This window comes from Phalacrocorax aristotelis, chromosome 2 (assembly GCF_949628215.1).
Source record: "Phalacrocorax aristotelis chromosome 2, bGulAri2.1, whole genome shotgun sequence".
Taxonomy (NCBI): domain Eukaryota; kingdom Metazoa; phylum Chordata; class Aves; order Suliformes; family Phalacrocoracidae; genus Phalacrocorax; species Phalacrocorax aristotelis.
In genome coordinates, this window is record NC_134277.1 from 126724631 (window position 1) to 126749101 (window position 24471).

General features: G+C 39.5%; 1 protein-coding gene and 1 long non-coding RNA gene across 4 annotated transcripts in view; one reads left to right on the forward strand and one right to left on the reverse strand.

Annotated features, from left to right (window-relative positions):
- Window positions 1-14576, reverse strand: part of NSMAF (neutral sphingomyelinase activation associated factor) — a 39604-nt gene extending 25028 nt beyond the window's left edge. The window contains exons 1-6 of one of the 3 annotated variants that reach the window (XM_075085078.1): window positions 14390-14576; window positions 3723-3812; window positions 3560-3638; window positions 3402-3469; window positions 3276-3312; window positions 918-968 (exon numbers count right to left, since the gene is read on the reverse strand). In XM_075085078.1, coding sequence (XP_074941179.1) covers window positions 918-968; window positions 3276-3312; window positions 3402-3469; window positions 3560-3638; window positions 3723-3812; window positions 14390-14442 — 378 coding nt within the window. In that variant the 5' untranslated portion in view covers window positions 14443-14576. Of the gene's footprint in view, window positions 1-917; window positions 969-3275; window positions 3313-3401; window positions 3470-3559; window positions 3667-3722; window positions 3813-14389 lie in introns of all 3 variants that reach the window. The other 2 variants (XM_075085079.1, XM_075085080.1) reach the window with 2 other exon arrangements.
- Window positions 14577-19966: 5390 nt separating this feature from the next.
- On the forward strand, window positions 19967-23846 carry LOC142053953 (uncharacterized). Its single transcript, XR_012659390.1, has 3 exons — window positions 19967-20314; window positions 21003-21122; window positions 22811-23846. It is a non-coding gene; the product is annotated as an uncharacterized LOC142053953 (long non-coding RNA).
- Window positions 23847-24471: the final 625 nt, after the last annotated feature.

The following is a 24471-nucleotide window of genomic DNA, read 5'->3' on the forward strand; positions in this document are numbered from 1 at the left end:
GACTTAGGAGAAAATTGAGTGAAAACCCTTCCAAATAGCCCTTTTAATTCTTTTCTTTCTCACTGTGTTGGCAATGTGATATGGTATTTGTATGATACTTAATAAATCTTGCACATGGAGGCAAAATAGAAAATAGAAGGACTAGAAGAGAAAACAGGTTCAACACATGAAGAATTAATGGCATAAAGCAAACAAACAAAGAAAAAAAAAAATCGTAGTTTAGAGATAGATCTAATCACAATACCAACCCAAAGCAGTTTTGAGAGAAGACAGATCATCCCTTGCCTCTCTGCTGCTCATCACAGCAATGCAAATTTATGGACTCCATCATTCTTGAAATATGTCCTAGGCAAATATGGTGTTTAAGGACTCTGCATTTTCATTTTGTGTTTGTGTCTTAACCCATCTCACATTCCAGGTGAAAAACCCTTACTTCTATGCCTTGAAGCCTCCAGGCTCAGAATCAGAGTAGACCCACCCCATCAGCAGAAAGCAACCAGAAGCAAGCTTTGATTTCTGCTGTGAGCAGCCTTATTTGCCATTTCTTTGAACTGTGAAGCACTCAGCTGGGAAATATCAATTAGCAATCTCTCATCTCAGGTGTGATCAGAACTCAGGAGAAGCCATTTAGCCAGGATGCAGCGTCCACTGAATACTAGCAGTTGGCTGACAGCTCTGACTGTTGAGCCCACAGAGCTGCACATCAAGGTAAATAGCAAGTGTCAAGTCTGCATTACGTCCTCCAACCCACTATGGAATAATTCAGACACCTATTTTATCAATATGCACACTTTTTTTTTTAGGCTTTATTGTCATATTCCTCAAATTGTAATTATCTTACTCTTTCAGAAATTACAACATAAATCCTTGCAAAACATTATTTTGGTAAGAAAAGCAAAAAAAAAAAATCTACTTACTCTTACTGTTTTATAGGGTGCAATAATGTTTCTTTCTTTAATGAGAAAAGCCTGAAAGAGTAAGAGATGTTACAGTTTCAGTCCTTAAAAAACAATAAAATAAATCAGAAGTACTGATAAAGACAAAACTAAGAATGCTGTTAAAGCAAGCAAAACACTAGGTTGCAATATCCTGCTTTAGCTACCTCAGATAAAATGCAGAAAAACAATGACCTTTTATAGCAGCTAACCACAAGAGGGTCAAGTGTCCAATTTAGTTCAGAGGCTTACTTATGTGGTTTATTAGTGGGTTTTTATTCTGATCATATGACATTCAAGGAGTTGCAACATTAAAGCCAATGCGCACAGCCACCCATCTAATTCCATTCAATGGAAGGATCCTGCCCCTCTTCTCCTCTGGTGCCTCATGCCCTCAGGGGTCTGTCCTGATGCGAATTACCCCACAAGGGCAACACACAACTACTGTGTAAGCCTTCTCAGATGAACCCCTTTCTTCCACTGCCAGACATTTTGCTTCCAGTTCCAACCGCCACAAACACCAGATTTCCTCTCTCATCCAACAGCATGTTTTTGAACAGTTTTGTTTCTCTGATGCTATTCTCACATCTGAGATGATCTTCCCTCCCCAAACCCACATGAAACTACTCTCCTTCTTCAGAGCATTCTCACAACTCCTATAAGACAGACTTTACTGCTAGCACATTGGTTTGTAGGTATCACCTTACTATCTGCTGTCTGAAAGAAGATAAGCCAGAAATAAGTCGTGGTTTTGCTCTGTTTGTATGGAAGGCTCAAGCTTGCAAAATCTCAGGCCTGAGTGTAAGACATGGGGTTGGTTTTGAACTGCACAAAACACACTACCATCAGCCTTCTCCTCCATGGCCCAAGAGACTTGGCCGATCAAAGGGCCTTGGTTTGCTTCCTACAGCTAGCACACCTGTGGTTCTACACTCCAAGGTATTGTGGCAGCAGCCACAGAGAAGCAAAAAAAAAAAAAGAAAGGATCTCCAATTATTATTTACATTTGCTGTATTTTATAGCCATTAGTTTCTAAGTTGCAAAGTTTCTTATCTAGCTATGCATTAACAATTTTTCTGAGCCAGAAAAGATGTTCCAATTATTTGCTATGTGCAGAAATTCTACTTAGAAAAAATATTTGTCATTAGATTGTGATTTGTCGTAAGTACAACCAGCGCGTACTTCACACTCGAAAGTCCCTATGCCTTTTATACAAAATACCAGCATTTATCATGCCACCCAACGATTTAAGAACATTTCCCCAGAGACAGGAGGATGACTGGCAGGCTGCACATGGGAGGTGCAGGGAGTGTGGGGTGTTAACGACACTTGCCATTTTAGAAGTTAATTCTCCTATCCTATGAAATGTTTTAATAATCATTTGTTATTCAGAACACATACTATTGATGTATGGTGGAACAATTGCATGGAACAATTAGAAATACCTTTTTTTAAAAACTCAATACACCAAAAAAAATGCCAACACAAGAAACCTTGACTACACAATACTCTTCACAGAAGCAGTTTCAAAATTAAATTAAATATACTGATTACTTTAACACAGTCCACAAACTTCTCCAGCACAGGTAATATTAAATGCTTGAGTTCATTTTTGACTGCAGCAGTACTTAACTGAGCAAGGCTGCCAATTTTAGGTATTGTTATAGACCGATTTTACAAAGATGCTAGAATATTTAAAAGGAATTTCCCACCTCATCTCTGTTCTTCCCTGAAATGAAAACATGAACATTTTATGGAAACTTCCACAGCTTTGGAACACCCATCAGCTGCAGTTTATCAAAGCTGGAAGTATATTCCCTTGGTTAACATTAAGCACAAACATATCCAAGTTAATGACAACCCATGATTGAAACTTGAGCCCAATATTTCAGGACAGCTACTGAAAATTATTTGGTGGACGTACAGCGCAATCTAATGCTTTCACAAAGCTGGACTGCAAGGATCAAGATGGCTTTGCCATTACCCCTACATGCTGCAGACAGTAGGAGAAAGTAATATAGCAAGAGCAAAACAAAGATTAATAGCCATTTTAATTTCAGTCTATTCTCCTTTTTCACTCAATTCTAAAGGCGCCCTAAGCTCCATTATAAAATGCACAGTGCACAAAGTTCACTTTATCAAATTAATGACTTAATGAAGTCATTAACAGTTTGAAATTTCCAGCATCAACAGCTTCACATTAATGCTAAGTTTTTGACACTAATTAGTTTTTTTTCCAGTTAACCCCCCACCATAAATCTCCAGCTTTGAGACAGACACCGTTAAAGAACATAACCTTGCTCATTTATACATCAAGGATCTGTTATATTCAGGTCTTACCTGGCTGCATACAACAGAAATCCCTCCAGCTGTATCCCTAAAATGTAAATAAGATATTTAAAGAGATGGGCATTTCAGCTTTAAAAGGAGTTAAATACATCTATACAGTAACTCAAATTCACGTACCGTGTGAAACGGTTATTTGCTTCATTATCTTCTGGGGCTTTTATACTAATGCAGTCTCTCAGCGGTATCTGCAGCAAGTTATAAAGATACATACTCTTCCTTAAAAGCTTTTTAAAGAGACTCTTGTTACCAAGAAATTTTAAGTTTGCACTGCTTACCTTGATAATGGGTTGGATATTGTCATCAGACTCAAAAATTATTGACTTTGAACAGATTTTTAGAGAGCCTCTGAATTTTCTAAAAGAAACAATAAGAAAGAAAGCAGCTGTGTCTGTGTTAGAGATACATGAGACTAAATGAATGTATTTAAGAGTTTCATACCTTTCATCTCTGCAACCTTTATTTATAATATGATTAGCTGTGTGCTGCTCAAAGTAATATTCTTCCAAGTCAAGAAGAAGCAGTGAAAACCTACAAATAAATAAAAAATTATTTATTCAAAAAGAAAACAGCATAACAGTTAGTACTCTTAATAAAATATATTAAGTGTCCTTGAATTCTTCACTGCTTTCAGTACCGTGCCCCACACCCCAAGAATGAATTAATTTAACTATTTAGAATAACAAAGCCATATGGAAAATTTGTGTACACATGTAGAAGATCATTGATGCTCTTCCAACATATAAAAGGTTAAACGTTTGATTCTGTTCATATGTCTCCAGAGGGGATTATCCTAACATAGCCAGGCTTTCCCCACAGTAAACATTAGTTTAGCCCTAATCAGTGTATGCCAGTCAAAATATGCAACACCACAAAAGGAGGGGCAGGAACTAATCACTTGGAATGGAGGAGATTAGATCCTTCTGAAGCAAAGCCAAATTACCTTGGTCTAAAGTGTTAAGTGAAAACACTGCCACAGTTTTTGCAACACCGCTGAGCCACTCAACAGATATCCTCTGAGGAAGCATTACCTTCCTCTCCAACCACACTTCTGCACTTCCTCTGTACCAGTGCCTCTATTCAACCACACAGGAAACCTGTTTATGGACTAATCCAATAGACAAACCTCAACAACAACAAAAAATAATAAAAAATCTGAGGTCTTCTAAAATATTTAATTGCAGGATCATTGCAATGCCAGTGCTGATAAAAGGTAAATGAAAATAGGCTAGATTAGATATAACATGAAACTGCATTCTCTAAGAACTTAAAAAACTGCTGCAAGTGATTAAAAATCAACAACTTTACTAACAGGGTCAACATATGGTCACCTATGCATTTCAGCTGTGGGGAATGCCAGTGGGTATTGGCACGGCAGGAGGAGCAGAAACATCTTCTATCACCTCAGCAGGAAGCACAACAGCTTGTTTGTGTGCAGCACTGGTCTGATCTGCCCAAGTACTTAGTACCTATTCATATCCATGCTTTGAGCTTTTTGTACTGTGTTTGTGATGTGCTTCACGAGAAATGCCTGTGACAATGCTAATAAACGCCAAGTGTCCCCACAGCAGTACTCAAATAGCAGTAAACATGTGGGGCGTTCACAAAGTGAACTGAGTGTACTGAATAGCCTGCTCGTTAAGAAAGCATATCTCACAATAGAAAAGACAGCATTATTGGAAAATATATCTTGTTCCCATAAGATTTGTGTTGCATCTGTTACATTAAACAGAACATAACAATAAAGGGTTTACTGTAACTACAAGTAACAGTGGGTCTGTATACTCAAAACTGCTTGTGCGTCCAAGACACTTTGTTCTAATGCTTTGCTGCCTTCTCAAAACAGCAGTATCTTTACCTCTCCTCTCTTGAAAACAGATACTTCATGCCATTAAGAAACAACTGATGTTAAAATGTTAGAAAACATGAGCTAGAACAGTATGCGCCATACAAAACCCCTTAAGAAAATTCAACACAAATCTGAAAAAGTCTCGTCAACCTCTACCCCAGTTGCTGTTATTGTATGTTTCTTGAGTATCTCTAGTTTCCAATGGAGTTTTAGGGACTTTGCCTCCACATAACCTTTCCCAGAAGGCATAACTTCAGTTGCCTTCTGTTTCTCATAGAATTTTGTTCTTCAAACTTACAGCCACCTATGAAAGCATGTCCCATCAACAGGTGTAAACTGAATTTCCAAGTTTGAGGCCTTGGTGCCTTTTCATATTTATTTTGATCACTCACCATCAGGAAGCTCAAATGGAAGGGCTAGCTCTGCATTTTGAGGAAAAAAAGCTTCGCTAGGAACAGTCTACAAGCTAAGGGGGAGGAGGAATATGAAACCATAGCAGCTTCCACAGAGTCACCATTAAATCCCTTTGCTCAATATATCATCTGGGACAGACTTAAAATTTCTGAGATTTTGCAAACTCAGATGTTGCAAGTCCTATCACATTTTGATTGAAAGCTTTTGAATAAAGCTATGTTAGGATATATAAAAAGCAATTCACCATAAGAATGTTTTTCTTTCCAGTGTGTATAAGCATATACATTCAGCTTATTATGAACAAGCCAAAATATTTAAAGAGTGAAGAACAAAATACCCAGATGTGTTGGAAAAAATTTATTCTCTTTCATCAGGAAACAGACACTATTGACATAGGGAACAATCAGCCTCACAGCAATGACATTCATGGTCCCACAATTTTTCTTCCAGGAAAACTTGTAATGCCTGGTCAATAGAACTCATTTCTTAAATTCTTAATTCTTGGGCTCCTTCCTTTGTCTCCACCTATTATTTTGACAAACTCCCCACATTTTAATACTCTTTCCAAATTCACCTGTTGGCAGCACTGGTAATTACTAGACTTTTCTAGTTTTTGGTAAATGCAGGAATCTTTCATATATTCAAGATAAGCCATGCTTTTACATCAAAACATTGGCTCTGTTGTTCAGTTAACTACAATATGCTTACATAAGCCAACATACATAAACCAAGAGAGTTCTCTTTCAGATTTTTCAGGATAACCATCTCATAGAATCTGCTGTATCCTTATACTCAACACCTTATGAATCAATTCACCTTCCCAAAATCAGAAGCTGTGGTCTATGAGAAAGGATTTGAGGTATGCTTACCCTGGCATAATCCTCACTCCTACTGAATCAGATGATTTCATAAAAAAATAACACACAAGGTATGCACAAAAACCTCAAGATAAAGTCTTCATAAAGGCTAACTAGGTACTGTGGGAATTTTAAGTTTCTTCCTTTCTAAATACAATATCTACTAGCAGCATGCAGTTCACCCTTTCGCTATCAGTCTCCCTGTGTCTCTTCTGCACGATTACTCGCTATCCAGTTTTACAGAGACAGCATCACTGTAGAGCTCCTTGCTGCAGACCAGCGACCTCCTGTACCATAATCTCATACTCACTTTCTGATCTCAGCTTTGGTGTCTTGAAAAAGAGTTGTAATGCTGGCAGCTGTTAAAGCATTTGTCTCCAAATATCGTGTGTGATATAGGCCAAGTGCATTTTCCACATTTTATCTTTCCCCCTCCCTACCACACTCTCAACAGAGCCTTCCAGGTGGTTCTGCAGTCTCTTCCAAGCATTTCTATGCTTGTTGCTATTCTCCTACTTGCAAGCCCATTTACTCTAACTGCATTTTCCACTGTTTTCAGGCTGCTATGAGTCACTTCTGCAGGCAGGCAGAGGCCAGACATCAAATCTCCACAAATGCAATCACCAATCTCTGCTCTTCTCAAGCACTCACTGCAACTGGGACAAACTTACAGACTGTCCAAAGATTGTCACAAAAACTCCACCTTTCTTGGCCATAAAGTATCCCTCAAACCACATAACTTCAGTGTCTGATTCTTTACCAGGAAAAAAGAACATATAATTTTAAACATCATCAGCTCAGAAGAAATATTGATATTCTTTTTCCTGAAGTCCAACTGTTTGCATATACATATGAAGTCTATCTTTAACTCTTTTTCATGATACTGCCAGTATGTTCCAGCTCCCTTAAGCTCTTCACATCTACTGTCCTCTTGCTGAACTCTTTCAATTGTTTCTGACAATAGCCCCTCTTACCTTAATTTTCACAAATGCATTTTCAAGTTCTCCTTATGATACTATAAGCAGAACCAAAAATTTTCAGACTTGCATCTCAACTACTGGCTAACAAATCTAGACCAGTTCAAGTTACTACTAATTATTACATTTGGAGATTATGAAGCATGATCTCCAGAAAAACATCCTGGAATTTCTCAACTCATCTCAGTCCTTATTGCTTAAGTATTTAAATTTCATTTGTCTGTGTTAATGATCCATAGGGTTGTCAAAAAAAGAGTAAAGTTTCATCAGACGTAACCAGAGTATAGTCAGAGCTTTTTATCTTCACAGAACAGATTCTTCCACATAAATAAGTGGAGCCACTGATAGTTACTGTATCAACAGGGTCTCTCTTGAGAGCCATCACTGCACATGATAATACTTGAGGCTTGCCAGGACGTTTAACAAGTATTTACAGATAGCAAAGGAACAGATCAGTCTCTGGTAAATTGCACAAGTAGGCAAATACAGTGTTGTGAATGCCTGAAAAAATAGGAGATCAATCCCAATAGCTATACAATTAAAGCAATGGGGATCTTCAGCATGCAACTAAGCTTGGCCTTTAGGCTGACTGTCTTCCAAAGAGCTAAAGAAAGTACTCCAAAGACACCTGTGATATCAAGATGACTGACATACAAATGTGTATACTATCAACTGCTATGTAGTCCTATGACAGGAATTTGTACACTCTCTTAGTGTAATTTAATTCTTCTGCACATGACAAGAGGGGAATAAAAAACCCAAAACCAACAAATAACAGTAGGAAGAGAATGCATGATACCCCATATAAAAAAAACTGATAAACCTATAACAGTTGAATACTGTATTTTGGTCTTCAGCCACTGAGCAACTGTACTGTTCCCTGTGCTGAGTCATTAACTGCGTACACTGTAAGCCCATGACTTACCGCACTGCCTTGGAAGAACAGCCTAGATCACAAAGCCAGTGTCAAGGCAAGTAAGAGTAAGCAAGTCTGTTCCCAGTCTACCCTCCCCTGCCTTCAAGTCTGACCCCAAGACATAAAAACACCCCCTCAACTTCAGCAATTAGTCAGGCAAACTGGTCTTCCAGTGAGAAGACAACTGGACAACTTCAATAATGCAGTTGGCTCCCCCCCCCAAAAATAAAGGAACCTATAAAAAAAAAATAAATCTTTTTTTCCCCTCAAAAGCAAACCATAAGTATTAACTGGGAAATGTACAAAAATACTACTATACTAAAATGAAACAGATTTTTTTTCCAGATACTAGTTCTTGCTGATCATTTAGAAGGACTAAAAATAACTTCTGGTTCTAACACAAACAGTTATGGTTTTTAATAAGAATCAAAGGTATCCTCTACATTTGCCTGCTGCTCTCAAACTTTGTATTCCTATAATACAGTAATAATTGAATATCAGAAACTATTCTGTTTCAGGCAAACAGAAAAGGATCAAGTTTGAGATATTTTTCTTCTCAAAAGGAAGTGGTTAATTTTAATACATTTTCAAGATGCATAACCCAATTGTTATTTGGAACTTCCCAAGTATAAATGATTTAATCAGCATTTATTAAAAATCTACTTAGAGAAAGGTAATGTTGTATCTTCTCTTGGAAAGCAACTCAAATATCTGTTGATGCAAAATCCTTTTAAATCAAGCAATAAAACTCACACCTTAAAATGTATTACAGGATACTTTTATGCTGTCTTCCTAATAAAGACACATTTCAACAGGTTTATGTTCACAGATTTTGTGGTCACCATGCTACTTAATGGCTCCCAACAGACTACTGAAGTTAGTAAGTCACATTCATATCTTCAGTGATCATTTACCATTTTCTCTTGTACATTGAACTTGACATACTAGACTATTTTTAAGAACCCAATATATTATTTTGAAAATGACAAAGAGACACAAATTAGACAAGATTTTCCAACAAAGCTCAAACCCCATGAAAGTACCTATAAGGGGTGAGAGTTTGAAAGATGCCTTATAGGTTCTTAACAGTCTGGTCTTGACCCCAAAGTCTCACCAATAGCAAACAAGTTTTCAGAAAACTTCTGAGAAGATTATATTCTTTTAATACATCACATTAGTAGATGAGAATAAAAGCTTCTGTTCAGAGCTGTGGAGCTTCCCCAGGGCAATTTTGCACAGATTTAGTAACCTGAATCAGTGCATGGAAAGGAACATGAAGTACCTGAGAGAGTACAATGTGAATGGGTCCAGGGCAAGAACAAGGGAGCCAGGAACACGACCTTACCCTGCTGTCAGAGACGCTAAGAAGCAGTTTCACTTTCCAGGATGAAACGAATTGGTAACCAGCATCGCCACCAGGGCAAAGCCTTGAGCTTCAGAGTGGGTAGAAGGGTGCTTAAGCTGTTAGATCTCAGCATGTAAATATTAATGCAAACTCTGTATTCGAAATCAACAGCAGAAGCAGCTTGGGTGGGAGCATGGTGGGAAGAACATGCTAGGTAAGGGAACACCTTCTATTATAAGAACTCACATAGCTGGGAAAAAAACCCAACTTTAAAGAACATAAGGAGTATCCCAGGTCTGAGACGGAAGGAAGATTGTTTAGTCACAGTTGTGTCTGTCTGTCTGGGGTGGGGGGAGAGGTTGGTATGCTGGGGGCAGGGGCAGTGGATAATCAGTATAACATAGTCACACACACCTCCACACTCCCCGAGGTAACTTTGATGAAGGCTCTAACAGCTTTTGTGCTGGAACATCGTCAATTTCCACCCAGTATTAGAAGTATACAGAACCTGGTAGAGTTAATCATTTAATAGCATATGATGGAGCTGTTTGAGCTTCAAAGGTAAGCACCTACACTTAAGGGGAGAGGTAATTAAAGCATACTAATATAATTTTGCTTGAAGACTTATTTCAAATTCCTGTATTTGTATTGCCCCAGAAAAAAGTATATTAAGAAAACCTGAAAAATTCATATGAAAGTGATGTGGAAAGTATCTTCTTGTGAAGGGAATCAGTACTGGTTCAAGAATCATCTTTGGTGGGGGTGGCGGAGGGAGGGGAAGGCAAGCACCTTGCCAAGAAAACAGAACTTGATCTACAGTAGCAGAAAGATAGGGGTGACACAGGTAAGGCTGGTAAATGAACAATGCAAGGAAGAACTGTGGTAGCTCTCTTCTACATATAAAGCTGGAAGTGTCTTGTTTTTGCCTTTTTCAAAAAGCTCCCATGTAATTGCCACTCAACAAACAGCTGAGGAATGAGTCAAGAACACACCCAAGACACATAGGAAAACTAGGCATGACACTAAGTAGCAGGAAAACACTTGCAAAACTTCACCTTGTATGATGTCATCCCCTATGCACAAGGTTTGGGAACCCAAATGGCACCCAAACATTCCTAGCATTGCTCACAAAGCAACAAAGAAGAAAATCACACTTTACAAACTACAACCTGGGGTTTATAAGTCCTGCCAAGATACTATAAAATATCCTCCAAATAAAGAGTGTGTTGAATCAGGCTTACCCGAGAATTTTATTGTTGCTTTGCTTGATGCACGTGTCCCTCTACATTTCAGTTTGAAAAGATCTCATCTAAGATCCAAAAACACGGGGGGGGGGACGGGGGGACACACACACACGGACCCAACAAACCCACAATTTATTTTATATACCAATATCACCTACCAACTGAAGTGCTGGACTTGTTCAAATTGGAGACAGGAGTGAATGTGCAGGGACCAGTGTCTTGACAAAATCCCATTTATACCACCCAGAAAAGGTACTCTGTTGATGCTGCTTTAAATTCTTTATCTGTGATTGAATTCTTACCAACTCCGTCACTTCATCAGGAAAGCACAGCCTGGAAATCTACTTGGACACAAGGGTTTCAGGTGGCTGATCCAACACACCTTGCAGTCACTTGACCCGATACTGAAAGTATATTACGGATCACGGAAGAACATTGCTGGGGATGGAAAAGCAGGCCTACCCAATCCAGCAGCAGCCCACAGCTATGTAAAACCAATTCTAAAATTAAATCACCTCCTAACACGGGCAAAGTATCTATAGGCCAGCTGTAGGACTCAGTTGCTGATGTGTGCATAAAAGCCTTCATTATGTATATTTTGTCCCAAGAGAGTAAGGTAAGGCTACAGATTTCAAAACCAATACCCAAATGCCCAAGCAACCATCGTGCAAAAGATCCACCCACAGGACCTATGTGGTGCTAGTAGGTTGCTTCCTGTCAGTGATGTTCCCAGCAGAAGAGATGAACCCCTCGAACAAGAAGCCAAGCAGCATGTGAGACAAACCAGCAGAACTGTATTACAAAGAGCCCCTGAATCAAGGGTTAGACTGGGCCGTCTTTGGGCACACCGCCAACAGAGCCAAGAACTCGATTTTTAGAGAGCAACAACCTGAGGCAAACACTGCACCGTTTAATTTGAAGTTTTGCAGCTAGAATTGTTTGTAAAAAATGATTCCTACTCGTGAATGCTGAATATTTTAAAGGTTAAATTATGTAAGCATGCACACAACACGAATAGAAAAGGGGCATAATATCTCATCTTTCTTTACTCTGAACACTTGGGCAAAGTGAAAATAGACATCTACCAATACAGATGAATTTGAAGGGAGAATTCCTGCCAGAATGAACTCTGCTCAGCAGGGACATGGATTTGTTTAATGAGATGTAAAGTAGAACCTGCTGCTTGTTCTCAGTGTGTGCACACAGGACATTTCAGTATTTTGCTGTTTTCTTCTAGAAAACTGCACACAGTCAGAAAAGTCTGGTTACATAAACCTACATTAAAGCAGTCCAACTAATTAGTTTAGAGGGAATTATTTTTTTCAGATTACTTAAAACCGATCTGATCTTCCTTACCCCAAAGCAACTGCATAAGATTAACTTTTCATCTACTAAGTTTCACAGTTGTCTTAACCAGAACTTTCACAGCTTACATTTTTGTAGAAAGCAATGTGCAAATAACAACAACAAAACACCCAAACAAACAAAAAAACTGAAACCATCCATGAAATGCAGTTGCCACACAGTTTCAGAGAGTCCTGGTCATCTCACTAGGAAGCATCTACACCAAAACCAGGTTAATCAAAAGAAACTTTGAAGCAGGGGTTGGTGCCTTTGTAACGATTACCCAGCAAGAATGTAAAAAGAAGAGCTCCCTTCAATTAAGCGGTACAAAGAGCTACTTTTTTTTTTTTTTTTAAGTTATTTATTTTGGTACTGTTTTAAGGCAGGACTATAAGGAAAACAGAAGGCAGAATTTGATATTTCAGAGCCCAAAACCTTTTAAATCACTTAGATATTTTTAAGCTTTCCTAATTCAGAAAAGTACAGGAAGAGAGGGAAGGGAAAAGACCTGATACAGGGTACCAAACATATACAAATTTACTTTTATTTTACACACAGATCAATTGTTAGGCAAGGTGAAGAAAGAAATGAGTTTGCAGGCATTTAGATAGGAAAACCTCCAGTGCAAATGGGAACAAGACTCATCTTTCATGAGACGCTCAAATTACAAAGTCAGTAAGACCCTAAAATGCTTCCAAATATGAGCAAAGAAAAATATTTCTCATTAGAGACTTTCAATAACTGCATATCAGTAATGCTGACAGACATTGATGTGTTAGTTTTGTTTTCAGGGCTTTTTAGAAGAGATTTAGGCCCCACCTGGGTTCTTTGGGACAAGTCTGACAAGTTTTGCCTTTTTCTCAGCTTCTCAAAAAAAAAAAAGAGACTATTTATAATAAATCCTTAACAGAGCTAATAGGTAATACAGTAGTTCTTCTAGCTTTTCTTACACTTAGGAAGTTTTACTTCAAAATTAAAAATCCTTCTCTTTTCCTTCTACATAGGAAGCTTATCCATATTTTTCCCTGCAGCCCCTCAGACACGACTGAACCCACAGCAGTCCCCAAAAGCAGCATGGAAAAGATATTCAATAAGACAAAAAATGATCCAGAATGGGTCACTACTTTGAAAACACTTCCCAGGTTGCAGTAGCTTCACGAGCTGAATAGCTATGAATCAGAACTTAAATGGACAAAGTGAGCCGAGCTCTCTGTCATGTGGTTTTTCTCACCAACAATAAACAGTGGTGCGTGACAGGCAGCATCAGGCGCATCAGGAATTTGCCCAGGACCAGTTTGCTGTCCGGCCCCTGTACCTGCTGGCTCCCCGGTTTCCGCAGCCAGAGGGAACGGGGGAGCCCTGCTCCCCCTGAGAAGGCTCCCGCGTCCCTCCACTCACCACCCTCGCTGACTGACCGCTCTCACCTTACGGAGGTTACATGGCAATATTAAGATTGCAAAGGCGTTTGGGACGCAGATAAGCAAGACACTAGCTGAAAACAAGGGAATAAATACAGGATATACTCAAGCACGTGCAAAAAGCCTTTTCTGTGTGTTCAGTTAGCCACAGGAACACAAAATAGCGATTACAGTCAGAAAGCAGGAACGGGGTAATTGAATTTAAAGAGCCGTCACAGAGTCTGTAATTTAAGGGCTGACGATACGCTGATTATAGTGTTCAGGGAGGAAAAAAAAAAAAAACACAAAAAACCCCAAAAAAACACCTCCATCTACAGTGCTGCAGCGCTGGAACGCCACGCCACTAACACAACTGAGAACAACTAAATAAAAATCTACAGACGCTGTTTTCATGCAGTTTACGCAAAGCGGGCGGCAGTCGTATCCCCCCAGGTCTGTTCCACAGCCCCAACCCCCGGGAACCATTACCCATCCCATGACAAGGGCAGGTAGCAGGAGCGCAGCAGCCGGCCCCTGACGCCGGCGCTCCGCCGGGCCCTCCGCCTCCCCGTCCGGGGGTCCCGCCGACCCGACCCGGCGGAGGGGGTGGTGCGGGCCGGGGCACAGCGGCACCGGGCCCCTCTCGCCAGCGAGGCCGGCGCCGCACCGCGGGAAGCGCCGCCGCCGTACCCCGTCCCTGCTGCGGGGGCCGAGGCCGAGCGGGGGCCGAGGCCGAGCGGGGGTAGCCGGGGCCGGGCCGCTCACCTCTCCTTGGAGTACAGCTCCCGCTCCAGCCGCCGCTTGCGGATAAAAGCCATGGAGCCGCCCGGCCTAGGTGCCGCCGCCACAGCCACAGTAGGCCAGGGCAGGCCGCGCCTCAGGGAGGCGGGGAGAGCGGGCCGGCCCGCGGCCGCAGGCAGGCAGCCGGTCTGCGGGCCCGGCCGGGGCGCCCGCCCCGTTTATACCGCCGGAGAGGCGGGGGAAGGCGGCACAAGCAGCCGGGGAAGGAGGGCCGGCGGCATGGCGGACTCTGCGCCCGCGTCCGAGCTGCGGCCCTCCCGACGGGGCGAGGGGGCCTGGGCTGGGCAGGGGCCGCCGGGCTGCCTCGGGTGGGGGACCCTCACCGCGGGAACGCACCGCCCGCCCTCCGTCCACCCACCTCTCCTTAAAGCTCCTGCCGCCTTATTTTTATTACTGCTGGCGGGGAGGTGCCATCCGTGTCCACGGCTCACGGCTGGGTGCGGAAACGCGGACCCGGGCGCTTAAAGTCTCGGCTGAAAATCGCCTTCGTCTGCCCACGGAGGGAAGCGCACGCTTTATTACATAGCGTAAATAGACAAAGAGTCTATTTACTTGCATTTAACTAAAAATTGTAAATATAATGCCATTGCAGCGAGATTCATTCTGCCCCTAATGTATGTGACGGATGCTGCCCAGGCAGGAGGTGAAGTTCTGCCAGGTGTTCAAAACCAAAAAACAACCTCTATGGAAGGGGGAAGTAAATAAAATCCCTTAGTTCATATAAAACACTTTAGTTCATATAACTGCCATTGTATCTGAACAATTTATAATGTGTTTACGGACACAATCTCTTGTGAGGTAGAAAAATAGTGCTATTTGCATTTTTATAAGTAAAAAAGATTGATTCACAGACGGGATGTAATTTTTCACATAGGAATAAAGAGAATTATTGGCTTGTAGGCCTCAAGATTGTCTAATCTAATCACTGTGCTGAGGCTGAATCAGGTATACATTGATCACTGTTACTCAAACATTTTCAATTTGTGGACCCATAAACATGAATATGAGAAGTGTTCTATATACTGAGAAGAGGTTTAGAGGTTTACTTTTGCTTATTGTCTTTCAGCGACCTCTTAGGAGTTGCTCACAGAATCTGAGGTGACAGATTACAGTTTGAAAACCAGTGATATCATCCACAAGGGCTATTAATCTAAGTGATTTGTAAAAGCACCTATTTGAAGGAAGTCTGCAACACTTGCACGTAGCTGGTACAAATGTCTAGCAGCATTTATGAATACATATTTGTCCAATATCCAGCCTGATTTTTCTTTGCTGCATTCCTTATTGTCATACTCCCAGTGGAAATGGACAATATTTGTTATGTTGTTCACATTGGTTTTAACAGATGTGTGTGTGCAAATGTATTTATTTATACAATTGTTTATACGTGCAGGTATGTATGTCATCTCATAGACTAAACAATTTTGTTCACTTTCCTCATAGTCTGCTCTCATAAATGATTTATTCTTACAGTTTTACTCTGTCTGATTTCTAGTATGATTATCATCTTTATCTTAAGGTATAAGGCCCCTTATAGCCATCCAGCTGAGGCATCAACACTAACTAGAGTGCAGTATGTCCCTTGTATTACACGAGAGGAACATCTATAAATACATCCCAGAAATAATTTGCTTTCCTTCTTGTGACAGAAACTTACTTCTGCTCAGAACCTTTTCTAAACATATTGCTACCTAGTTCTCCCCATTTTATTTTGTACATTTGAGTTCTTCTCGGGTGTAATATTTTGCCCTGGCCTTGTTGATTTCATCCTGCTACCTTTAGACATTCATCTAAGTTATTGAACTAGTTTTGAAGTCTGATCCTCTCTTCTAGATCCCAGGTTGGTGAAAACCAAAATTTTTTACAAGTATCTATATTCTGTTGTGTCTTGCAGATCACTAACAGAAATATTGAATAGAACTGAAATGAAAACAGATCCTTATGGGATCTCACTGCAAATGCTGTCCAAGTTTGATTTTTGCAAGGAGCATGCCATTTGCTTGGTGGTTGCATGAAAACTATATTTCATTTGCTTCTTGTTTTAAGAAAACTGTCATGGGACAGTGTCTAAATTATACTGAACTCTAGATCTAAGATATTTATTGTTTCTCTTTTTCTACTGAATCAGTGAAATTGACTTTAAAAAAGGGCATTAGATTAGTCTGAGAGCATCTGTTCCTGACAAACTTACGGTAACCTCTTCATCATGGAAGTTCTAGAATATCCCTCGGGATCAAAGTTAATCTGGATAGCTTTGGACCTGCTTTCCTTACGTAGACATATTTTATGCTTTTCTAGTCACCTTGGACCTAGTCTTTTAGCAATTCAGAGATTAATTTTGCTATATTATGAAGTAAAAATCTTCAGACCCTATTATCTTGAATACAGATAATTGTTTTTAACCCATTCCTTCTCTAAATTCTGTAGTAAGATAAATTTAACTGAGTATCTGGGCCCTTCTGATATATTTCCAGAACATTTTCTTGTTGCCTTTTATACCCCTTTTTACCTGTCACTCATTTTGTACTGTAGGCTTTGTGATTTTATTCTTTTATTCATATTCTTTTATGTTACTCTTCAGCTATATCCTCTTCTATGACTTTTTTTCAAATCCTTGAAGAGCTCTTAATGTGATGTTAACACAGTCTACTTAAGCTTCCCCAGCTTCCTTTTGTTCACATCAAGATAGCTTGCTATTGTATGTTTAATTAAAAATGAGTCTATTGTTCTCTGTAGAAAATCTAGGTTAGCTTTAAATGACTGAGCTCAGGCCTAGACCATACAGAAAGGAGGTTAATTAACTCATATAGAATGGCATGCTGTTATGATGAGCCTGCTTTTAGTATCCAGACTAGCTTGATTAAAGCTAGCTTAACTATTTCTACATAACAATGCAATCCCTACTTGACAGTGCCGTAGTGCTTTTTCTTCCTCTTTCTTAGAGTAGGGAAGCCTATTTTGGTAAAATGTGTCATGATCACTTTCACCCAGTTTACCTTCTGCCTTTAAAATCAAAATGAGCTCCTCCCTACTTGTCATGCAATTTGAGTTCATAATGCCCCTTATAACTTCCTCTGTCCTGTCAAGCAACAGGTCATCCCTAAAATATTGCAAGAATTTGATGGACTTTTTATGTCCTGCCATACTGTTTTTATAACTGGTATTAAATAAATTTAAATCCACTGTTATCTCATAGGCAAGCTTTTTTAATACCTTTATTAATTGTTCAGAATAAGTCAGAAAAAACATCAGCTTCCTCCTTTTGAACACAGCTGTAGTCTATTATGAAAAATAGACCCCAGTCATGACATACTTTTACTTCTCCTTCTCATTTTCACGAGGAACAGCATCTTTTGTCTCTTCCTTGATTCGATCAAAATGAATCACCCTTCCCTGATTCCCTGTGCCCATTTTCCTTAGCATTCTTATATACAACAGTCACTGAAGTGTGCCACCATATCTCTGGGATGCTCCTAAACCCATGTTTTTTCCATAGGTTCACTAGATCCCTGGCGTTTGACTTCAAATATCTCAAGATGTTTTTCATTACTTTCTTTTCTCTCTTAGTGCCTACTTCTTTCTTCTCTCTTCCTCTCTAACATTTCTTATTTTTAGCTCTTTATGACTGGCGTCTTTCAAAGTCCTTTTCTAATGCTGTTAAAAGGTTACCTCCTCATGTCTGTGAGTCACTGTGCTCAAATGCTCTTTCCTGTCCTTGTTGAATGGACATAATTTCTTCCCCAATAATACTTGTGGAATAATATGCCGTGGTTAAGACCCTCTTTCAGACCATCCACAAAACTGTGCCGTTAACCCTAGTACTTGTCATGGAGTGGCCAAAATTCAATCCTCCCCAGACAGACATTAGCCTTCCTTCTGTCAAACTGCTGTTATAATCCTGTCAGTCTGGCTAGTTTCCTCCATTCTAAATTTGTGCCAGCATCTTGCTAATGATGTCCTTGTCTTTGCTTGTATATTCCGAGTAAGCACCCCTGCTCATTTTCCTTTTCCTGAAGAAACTGGTGGAGAGCAAATAATTGAAAGAATCAGACTGACAAATCCTAGAACCATCGTTTAATGGTTGGACTCGATGATCTGAAAGGTCTTTTCCAACCTAAACGATTCTATGATTTGCTTATATTTTCACACCGGTAATGCCACCTTATATAAATGAAGGGTCCAATTCAGGCATTGCCCACCTATTGGCACAAGTTTAAAGACTTACATAGATTTTTCTTTCAGGAATGGGGGAGTACATATGAATGTATACCGCCCAATGTATACATTCATGTCATTGTGAATACAGGATTCATGTCTCTGGTGTAGTACTTTACTTACGGTGCCAACAGTACTGTTAGGGAAGGTTTTTACAATAGTGGGTTTCTGGCAGATATTCTTCAGTGTATTTATCCAGTAAAGCTTTGTCTTTCAGGTACCTAAAAAGCTTCGCAAAATATAATGCTCAAGTGTTCCATGTCAATCTGTTCTGTTACATTGAGAACTTACAGACATTCTCAGAATAGGCTTAACCTCAGCTGTTGAAGTCAGTGGTGAATTTCCCACTGAATTGTTGGGAGCATAAAAGACTCCTGAGTGTATTTCAAGTATTCATCTGATAATATATTTATTCTTCAAGGTGTGTCAATGGCCAACCCATGACACATTAACCAAAAGCAAAGCTAGTAAAGAATACTTCAGCTTATTATGAGAGCTAGTCAGAGAACAGAAGCACATTTTTTTCATGGAAAATAACATAGTCACCTCTCACTGTTTTTCAATGACATTTAAACTACTTAAAATAAGTTTGCAGTTCTGTAAAGTTTGCATTTTTTAAAAGATGCAAATGAATAGTTTTGCTTTCAGCAAAAGTTTAGGGCAGGCTAAATTCTGCAAAGCAGATGCTACCTCTATGTTCTTTGTGGCTTCATCTACATCTTGCTTCTACCACGACATCAGCAACAACAATAATTAGATGTGCCATGGCTTGCCTGTTGTCCCGATCTGATTGATGACTTGGAAGTACATGCAGAAATTCCACTAATTTTAAATTTACCCTCATCATACCATTGCAAGCTCTGGTGTGAACACATTTAAACGAGTTTGTAATCAGCTTACTCATATAAATCCTGCTAAGGTTTTTGAGCTAGCTGCAAGTCAATTTACACGTGTACACAAAGAAGTTTGTAAGTGTCTAACTGATCTAAAATCAGTTTTAATTAAACCTATTTTTGTCAATAAACAAATGGATAGTTTACCATTTTACCTGGAGCAAAACAATCCTAGAGGCAGATTTGCGGTGTCAGCATTTAAAGCTGTTCTGTAAGTGAAACGGTGCAGACAAGGAAGAGACAATTTTGTACAAGTATCTACTCAGCAATTTAAATTGACAATTTTATGTAAGTAATGCTTCTAGTGAAATCCCTCTGAACTACACCCATGATTAGATGGAGTACTTGACTATAAATTGTTTTGATTTTAGTACTCATTGAAGGATTAGGTGGTTAATACATCTCCTTTAGGTCTCTATATTCCTTCGATAACATTACTAACAGCTCTTTTTCATAGGTTAAGCCATGTGGAATTTGAGGGCTGGATTCTCAGCCTCTGGTTTGGTATACACTGCTCAGACAGATCCCTGCACTTCATTATGGAGTGTCCTGAAGAGGACTTGTAAAATAGTGCAGGATGTTTGGTAATCCAGAAATAATCTGGTATACTTTTAAATATCCACACTGCTGGGGAATACTTACTTAGTCTTTTTAAAGGCATGTAAGATTTAAAGATCAGAGAGAAAACTTTAACAGATACTTACTTTATTATTTACTTTATTAAAACAGGTTTAGACTCATGCTAACTATACTGGAAGAAAAGGCTGATTACGCTCTTCAAGTAAGATCCCTCCTTACACCTTCGGTGTCCCAGCTACTTTATGAAGCTGATGACTTGGCTCTCCTCAAACACTCATATATGCTTCATGTCATTAGATGCATAAGAGTCACTCTGCTCTGCTGTATAGCTACTAAATATGGTACCACAAATGTTAATTTGAAAAGTGGATGAGCGGTTGAATCATTTCTCTGTATAGCCAGTGTTTTAAGGAAAGGCCTTGTAGTAAACTTGTTACATACAGTCCAGAGGGCAATGGAGCTGTGTTTCACGTAACAGTAATGAGAATAAATATGGTTAGTGATGGTGAGAGAAAACCCAAAAAGCCTTGGGGAGGGAGGGAGCATCTATTGAGGACGGATACATTATGCAAAAGCAGTATACAAATAGAGCCTTACAGTCCGTTTTATCCACAGCCATAATATATCACTTAAATGGAAATTTAAAAATTAACTTGTAATGTCGTTGGGTTTTGCCTGTATGGTTTTGCCTGGTATGGGCAAAGTTGATTTGTTGGTAGAACATTAGTTTGCAGATTCATACATTGTTTTATTTCTTTCCTTCTGAGCAAGTGCATGTTAAACTATATGTTTAAGAATATATATATATATATAAAACTCTGTGGCAAAGGGAAGTTTAAATCCCACTCTATAAATGCTAAAATCGCAAGTCTCCCTTTTGTGGTCAACAGATTCAGCGTTCTGCTAGGAAGTACCCTCCCTGGCTGAGGGTGGTTTGCTTAGATGTGGGGGAAGGAAAAGAAAGCAAAAGAAGAACTGAGATGCAGGACGAAACTGTTTAATTTGCCTAGGTAAGTTGCCTTTAAACTTTTTAAAAGTTTCAGCTAAGAATATCTTAAATGCCTGTATTTTTTCCATAGGCAATAGTCCCAGGTATGTTAGGCCATTTGTTTATTAACTGACTCTACTCTGTATCCAACAGCACTCTTGCTGCAAAGAGCTGTGATAGAGTAATACACACACTTGCATTTTAGTTCAGTAAAACAAATCCATAATTTAGATTAATTTTCAGACATACATGCAAGCACGTAATATTTCTTAGATTTACATTCTAAATTATTGGTGGGCTATATCCTGCCTTCCATAAATCAGAACCCACTTCATCAAAGATAAAGAGCAAACTTACGGTAACATAAGTTCTGTATAAAAGCTAATACCGTGTGATGAACTGGGGAGAGACAAGATCAGCTCAGCCAAAGCCTGAATGAACAAATTAGGCTGCTTACCCTATATTGAAGAACACGCAGCACATGTATAAAGGCCCGCCCTTCTTCATTCCCAACTAGAAAACTTGACACATTTTGTATGATGTGTAATACGGTTGTTCTATGAATATATTTCTGAATGCAAGACCAGATTTTTTCTTAGGTGGAAAAAGATGTCTCCTCTGTTACCAGTCAATAGAGCTATATTTTATTTCAGAGCAGCTGGAGAAGTGACAAATGAACACAACTCTTCTATTCAGAGCAATTGTTTAGAACAGAATTTCTTCAGGAAATAATTGTACTTGAGGCACTAAGGATGGATTCTTCTCACCTAAATTTAGCCAAATATGTAAGTTAAGCCTCTAGTCTGAGATAGTCTTCCATGTTTCTACTGTTCATCATGGAGAAAGGTTGGTGATTCACCAGTCTTATCTCAGACATCACACCTAAGGAGAATGAATTGCGTTTCTATAGGACCTCCATTCACTATGAAGAGAGTCCAGATGACTCTCTTAAATTAGACATTCAGTTTTAAGGTAACTAGAGCTGGGTAAAATGAGACATGTGCCAGGAGGTGCTGTTCAAAAAAAAGTAATGGATTATGTTACGTTATTTGTTAACAGCAACCCCAAAATTACCCCAAAGATTAAACTTGCCTATTGCCATATCACACACACACAGGAGTAACTTCTAGCACGTCAAAATCGCTGTGGCCATGCTGATCTCATAATGATCAGGCATGCCTGGACAGGCTGCCCACCAGGCAGCATTGTGGGGGGAAGTTCACCAGACACAAAGCACACTGCTCTTATAGCTGCTTTGTAAGTTGTGCTTTTAATTGTGGTGGAAACATAGCTACTATCAGATGACTGGTTAGAAGGAGAGAGGAAAAGCAGCCTTTTGCATTTTAAGAGGACTGCTTTTAATTCAGGAGCAGAGGTGAAATTCTAGGTTCTTTTGTGCTCTGAAAAATTTCCAAAACCAAGCTAGCGATTCTGCTCAGTACTCATAAGCATATGGTAATTTTTACAGTATCACATACAGAGTTCCCACTTGGTATGATATGAAAGAGAAGAATTCAGTATTTGATATTGCTGCCTCATTATAATAGCCTGACTTCAATAGCCTTCTGTTCAAAGAACTGGAACAGAATACGGTGTGAGAAGCTACTTAGGACTACATCACTCAGCAATATGCAGAAAATAAAATGAACAGCTCCTCATGCTGTATGCCTTCCAATATTGAAACTTTTTTTTTTTTTTTAATTCCTGAAGGGAAAGACCATTAATAGAAGAAGATGTTCAACTTCAGGGGACCTGATTGCTTCTTTCAAAAGGATATTGGAAAGATCGTTTAGACACTGAAGCGGTATTTGGCTTGTGATTCTTGGGTGGTAAAGATTAAAGAGTTCATATGCTGCAATGGGATACTTTAAGTAACTAAGAATTTTTAGAAGTCTAAAGCAAAAGGCACCTACATGGTCAGCGTCTCTATTGGTCAGGCATTAAAAGATGCAGCACTTTGGTTGACAACTTAAGCAATGATCTGTGGTGGTTTGGGAAGAAGGGAACAGGAGGAAAAAAAGCCAGGAGCATGGTTTATCATCACTACATGGATCACCAAACCTGTGTCCAACAAGTGGGATGCATTCTTCTAGCCAGCTGTACCTGGGAGTTGGGTGTTTTTGACTTTGGTTATTTTCCTTCCTCTGACTGGAAGGATTTATTACCTCTTTATGTAAGTAAATAGTAAATTCTATGGGAAAGGGAGCATCTTTTGGTTGCGCTTGTATAATAAGTACCAGGATATTGTGGTCCATGACACTAAATCAATTACAACAATAGAGCTACATTAGTTGTTGGTGATGGCAACTGGAGTATCAGAAAGTCAAGGAAATCAGCAAGTCCCCGAAGGTCTAAATTAAGTTACGAGATCATAAGCAGATGACATTAGCAAAAAGAAGTGTTATGATGGACAAGGTAAGATTCTACCTGTAAATTACTGAGAACATTTGGTTGACATTCAGGTTTTCCTCTACTCTGACCACTGCTTCTCAATCCATCACTAGAGCATTGTCCACACCCTTCCAGAATTTGAAACCTTGTAATTTAGCAGTGATGTTTAATGGAATTTGTCTCTTTAAAAATGTTTTTCAATTTTTGCCGGCAAATGCATATCTCTCTACAACGGGTGCAGATGTTTCTCTGGCTGATCTCTGCTGCTAGCTGTGCTCATGTCACTGTCACATGTCTCCAGATATGTGACAGCTCTTTTCTCCACAAACTTTTTCTAGGCACATTCAGGAATTTTATTCAGAAGCAAATAGGTTTTAAATTATAAATTTTTATAACTTCATAGGAAAGCGATAAACAAAGCAGGAGGAATATAACAAAAAGACAGGAAGTTGTCACACATTTAAATATGCATTTAAAATGTAGATAGTATCTAAATATATGAATACTTATTACACAGCTCCCAGTGGACTTAAGACACTCCCAGCCCACACGTGAAAACACTTTAAAAACCAGGGCGTATGTGCAGAGCTTTCAATTCTTGCAGGCTTTTCACAGAAGAGATGGAACTGCAAACCACAGGCTATTGTGAAATAGCAACACCACAAAGGTTTGTTCTTTCTTACATTTCATCGGAAGCTACAAGTGCTAACTGTCTGCACATGATAGGAATTAATTTGTAAAGGGGGAGATGTGGTGAACTATCAAGAAAAGACTTTTACAAAATCACCTGTGGTAATATTTCTGCTTTTGGGAATACCAGGTAACGAGCATGATTCGTTGTGATACGCCACTCTGCTCTTGACCACAGCAAGCCCTGGCAGACCACTGTTCTTGAAGCTTGCCTATTGCTCATCAAGGCATGACCGCGGATTTTTAAAATGCTTGTATTTAGTATCCTGTCCGCAGAACCTCAGCCCTGC